Source organism: Vombatus ursinus, unplaced genomic scaffold (assembly GCF_900497805.2).
Source record: "Vombatus ursinus unplaced genomic scaffold, bare-nosed wombat genome assembly UNPS02014820.1, whole genome shotgun sequence".
NCBI classification, from domain to species: Eukaryota; Metazoa; Chordata; class Mammalia; order Diprotodontia; family Vombatidae; genus Vombatus; species Vombatus ursinus.
Window position 1 is genome coordinate 23,278,605 of NW_020954598.1, and position 4,352 is coordinate 23,282,956.

The 4,352-nt window shown below is 53.9% G+C and overlaps 1 protein-coding gene and 1 long non-coding RNA gene across 2 annotated transcripts in view; one reads left to right on the forward strand and one right to left on the reverse strand.

Moving 5' to 3' along the window:
- Positions 1-515: 515 nt before the first annotated feature.
- The window catches only part of GNAT1 (G protein subunit alpha transducin 1), a 10,230-nt gene continuing 6,393 nt past the window's right edge, over positions 516-4,352 (reverse strand). Inside the window, exons 5-8 of the mRNA XM_027837081.1 lie at positions 3,123-3,251; positions 2,439-2,568; positions 1,669-1,822; positions 516-706 (exon numbers count right to left, since the gene is read on the reverse strand). Coding sequence (XP_027692882.1) covers positions 516-706; positions 1,669-1,822; positions 2,439-2,568; positions 3,123-3,251 — 604 coding nt within the window. The remainder of the gene's footprint in view (positions 707-1,668; positions 1,823-2,438; positions 2,569-3,122; positions 3,252-4,352) is intronic.
- LOC114024157 overlaps positions 2,514-4,352 on the forward strand; it is an 8,751-nt gene continuing 6,912 nt past the window's right edge. The window contains exon 1 of the long non-coding RNA XR_003566876.1: positions 2,514-2,681. This is a non-coding gene — a long non-coding RNA (uncharacterized LOC114024157). The remainder of the gene's footprint in view (positions 2,682-4,352) is intronic.

The window sequence follows — 4,352 nt, forward strand, 5'->3', positions numbered from 1 at the left end:
ACAATCCTGATGGAATGAATGAACGAGTGCTGCAGGATGGCTCCATAGTCTGGGCCAGGCAAAAACCTGGGGACAGAAAAAAGGGAAAGAGAGTCAGCTCTGTGTGTGTGTGTGTGTGTGTGTGTGTGTGTGTGTGTCTACAGAGCCCCTGGTGTCCCATGGTGCGGGTGGCCCTGGGAAGGGGAGGCAGGCGACCCAGGAGGCTGGGGTGGGGGTGGCCCAAGAGGGAGGATGAGGTCGAGGTCTGGAACTTAGTCCGGGTCAGCATCCAGGGAAGGATCAGGGTCCGGGGACGTGATCGAAGTCTGGAGTGGAGAAGATGATGACCAACGTTCCCAGACTGAGCTACGGGGCGGGATGGAGCCGGGTAGCGGGGGTGGGGAGACAGGGGAGGGGAGGGGCTTGTTGGGGAGGAGGACGCCTGCTCGGCTCCGAGCTGGCGCCTGCGGAGAGTCAGGGGAGGAGGCAGGAGGACTCGGGCAGGGCCTGCGCCGGACAGGCCGGTCCTCACCGGCTCAGAAGAGGCCGCAGTCCTTCAAGTTCTCTTTGATGATGATGTCGGTGACCGCGTCGAAGACGAACTTGACGTTCTGGGTATCTGTGGCGCACGTCATGTGCGAGTAAATCTCCTTCACGTCTCGCCGCATGTTCAGCTCCAGAAACTGTACCTTAATGTAGTTCCCCGCATCCTCGTAGGTGTTGGGGCCTGAGGGGATCCAGATGGAGAAGGGGCTGGTCCCGTGGACTCTGATGGAGCTCAACTTCCCGGCCCTCCCGTCCATCCCCCAGCACCCTGGCCCTGCCTAGCCCTTCCAACAAGGCTTGGGTTCCAAAGGGCCGGGGCACGCGAGGGAGTGGAGGAGGGTGTAAAGGATGAGGTTGGGGATGAGGAGTCAGAGTCAGGGATGGAGGATGTAATATCGGGGCGGGGAGCAGCGGGGAGGTGGGAGTAGGAGTCAGTGGCAAGTATGACGAAGTCAGTATAGGATAGGGATAAAGGGTCCAGTAATGGAGCGACTACTCCAGGACTGGGGCTGTGGGGGGGGGGGGGGGGGGGGGGGGGGGGGGGGGGGAGTTGGAGAAGGACATAGAGGGCTGGGGAAGAAGGAAACACGGATAGGGATGAAGGGTCAAGGGCTGGACATGGAGATGGGTAGGACTTGAGATGGAGCATAAACACTGGAGACTGAGGGGAGGGTTCAGGGACAGAGGGTCAGGCTTAAGAATAGGATGCCTGGGATGAGGGTGAGAGAGTTTGGGAGAGGAATGGTGGGGTCATGGCTGGGAGGCGGATGGGTTCAAGAATGGAGATTAAGAACTGGGGTTGAGGATCTCCATTCAGAAATGGAGATGGAAAGTCACAGTCAAGTTTCAGGAATCTGTCGGAGGCACCTCCAGGAGAGCCCTACTCTCCCTACAAAGGACTTCTAGAGATGGCAGCTACAGCCTAGTGGGGATTTTGGTGGAGATAACATGCCATCTAGTGGTCATGCTTGGAACACACAGGCTCCTGGAAGTGAGGAGAGCAGAGAGGTAGGGAGTCGCCCTAACTTCAGATTCTGAAGTTAGGAGCCCTGGGGCACTCCCAGCAAGCAGCCAGGGCAGGGACAGTGGGGCTAAGGCTTTGGCAGCTGGTCAGGGGCCAATGCAGGGCTAGCCCTCTCTCACCATCATAGTCAGGGAAGCAGATGCTGAGATGAGCCTTCTTAATCTTCTCGGTGAAAACGTCCTTTTTGTTAAGGAACAAGACAATGGATGTTGTGGCAAAGTACCGATGGTTACAGATGCTGTTGAACAGGTGAAGACTCTCATGCATCCGGTTCTGGGGGCAGGGGTGGAGAGAGAGCAGGTTGGATGCTGGCAAACCCATAACTAGGAAGTCTGGAGCCCAGGGAAAATTCATTGGAGGGGAAGGGGTAAGACCTTAGGATACAAGTTCTTGTGAGGGGAGAGCCCTGGGCACAGCATCACTGTGGGTTGGTGGGGACAAGCTTCAGGTTTCCTTTCTCTAAGCCAGAGAAATGTCAAGGTATGCCCCATGAAAGTCATGTCATGGGTACTCAGGGCAATCTGTCCCAGATAAGTGTGATCATGCTGGGAGATAGGGTGGCCCATGCCTTAGTCCTCTACTGCATGCCTGATACCCAACCGCTGATCCCTGATTATCAGACAGAGGGCAGCAGATGAGATGACAATTGGGAGCGTGGTGGTAGGCCCTGGAAGAAGCCCTGAAAGGGCTTCCTGACAAGAGGCCCCTGAGTATTAGCCAATCTAGGGCTAGATGAGGGACAATGGACAGAGGACCATGAGATGCAGGGATAGATGATAGACCAACAGGGAAGAACACCCTGATACTAACTCTTGATTGAACCCCCAAACCTTCTCCAAGGGTTTTCCCTCAGGCAAGAGGCTTCTTTAAGATAAGGGCCTATACCCACCACTTCATCATCTTCCACCAGCACCATGTCGTAGGCACTGAGAGCCGCAATGAAGATGATGCAGGTGACGCCTTCGAAGCAGTGTATCCATTTTTTCCTCTCGGAACGTTGGCCTCCCACGTCAAACATTCTGCCAGAGAATAGGGCACCTCCTGGGACACCACCCGCAAATCTCCTGGCCCCAGGCTCCCCCTTCACCAGAGGAGGAGGGGGCCTGACCCATCCCTCCCAGAAAAACAAATGGTAAATGTTTAGTGAGCCCCAGTTTTGTTTAAGGAATCTCAGCCCCAGGGCTTGAGGTTTGGGAGGCAGGGGGAGTTCATAAAGGAGGCCTATGGAGCAGAAATAGAGATGGGGAGATTGTTATGGTTGGTGAAGGAGGACACCTGGAGAGGGATGGAGTGTACAGGGCAGAGATGAGGGAGGCAGGACGAGAGCTTAGGGAAGGGTATGGAGGTTTTAGGGGAGAGATGGAGGACCCAAGAAAGGAGATGGAAATTCACTGAAAAGTTAGAAGACAGGGGCTTAAGAAGAAGGATGAAGGCTCAGGGAGAGGGATGGTCTTAGAGAGGGTTGGAGGGCTCAGGGAGGAGTAATGAAAGTTCAGTGAAGAGACAGAGGGCTCAGGAAAGGTACAAGGCCTCAGGAAGGGGGATGGAGGCTCAGTGAGTTTGGCCTCCTTACCTGAAGTTGAGGTCCTTGAAGGAGAATTGGGTCTCAATGATGCCTGTTGTCTTGACTCGGGACCTCAGTACGTCCTGCTCCGTGGGCACATAACCAGGGGTCACCAGCCGCTCCAGGTCTGAGAGGTAGCTAACCAGATGGGTACAACCAGATGGGGTTGGGAGGGACCCCTCGAAACAGGGCTGGGGGCTATTCTTGGATCTCTGCTTGGAGACCCAGGGGAGACCTTGGGGGAACTCTGAGCTGGGTATGAGGGAGCTGGACCTGTGATTTTACTGGTATTCCAATCTCTCTGGTGAGGGAACTCCTTCTGCCCATGCAGGCGGTCACTTTCTCTGCAATGTACTCATGGGTGGTATAGTGGAGAGAAAGCTGGCCTCGGAACCAGGAAGACCTGAGTCAGCGCCTGAGTAAAGGCCTCCACATGGGGTAGGGATGGTCAGGATGATTCCCAGGGCAATGAAGCATGTGCCCAAAGGCTCTGGCCTGGGGACCCTTTCCCAGCAGGTATTGAAATGGCCTCTCCCTGCCCACCAGCCTGGATTCCTGGCTCCTGTTCCTCTTTCCAAGATACCCTCCATACAGATCTGAGCCAGTCTTGTCTCCTGCTCAGAAGCTCCAGGAGGCTCCCCATTGCCTCTGACTCAGTGTGCCCCAGACTCATCCTGCTATGCCTTTTTTGCATCTTTCCTTTACTCAAGCTTTCCCCTTGCTCCCCTTTCCTCCCCTTACTTGGATTGAAGCCCCTCTTTTCTTTCAAGGCCCATCTCAGGTGTCATTTCCCCCTGAAGTCTTTTCTACCCCCACCCCCCAAAAGTGAAAGGGATCCCCATCCAGCTAGCTTGGAGCTGGTCCTTTTCTTTTCTGCTCTCCCATTTTCTCTTATCTATTTGCATGCATCTTGTATTCTCTTGTTTGAATAGGTCCCTGAGGAGGTGAATGGTCTTGTTTTCACCTTTGTAATCCTAATGCCCAGCACCCAGCCCTTGCTATAGTTGTTATATTATAAATGTTCAATCAGCCAACAAGCATTTATTAGTCACTTACTCAGTGCCAGGCACAGTGCTAAGCAATGGGAGTACAAAGAAAAGGAGAAACACGGCCCCCGCCTTAAAGGAGCTCACTTTCTAATGGGGCAGACTATATATCTATCTATATCTATATCTATCTATTTATCTATCTATCTATCTATCTATCTATCTATCTATCTATCTATCTATCTATCTATCT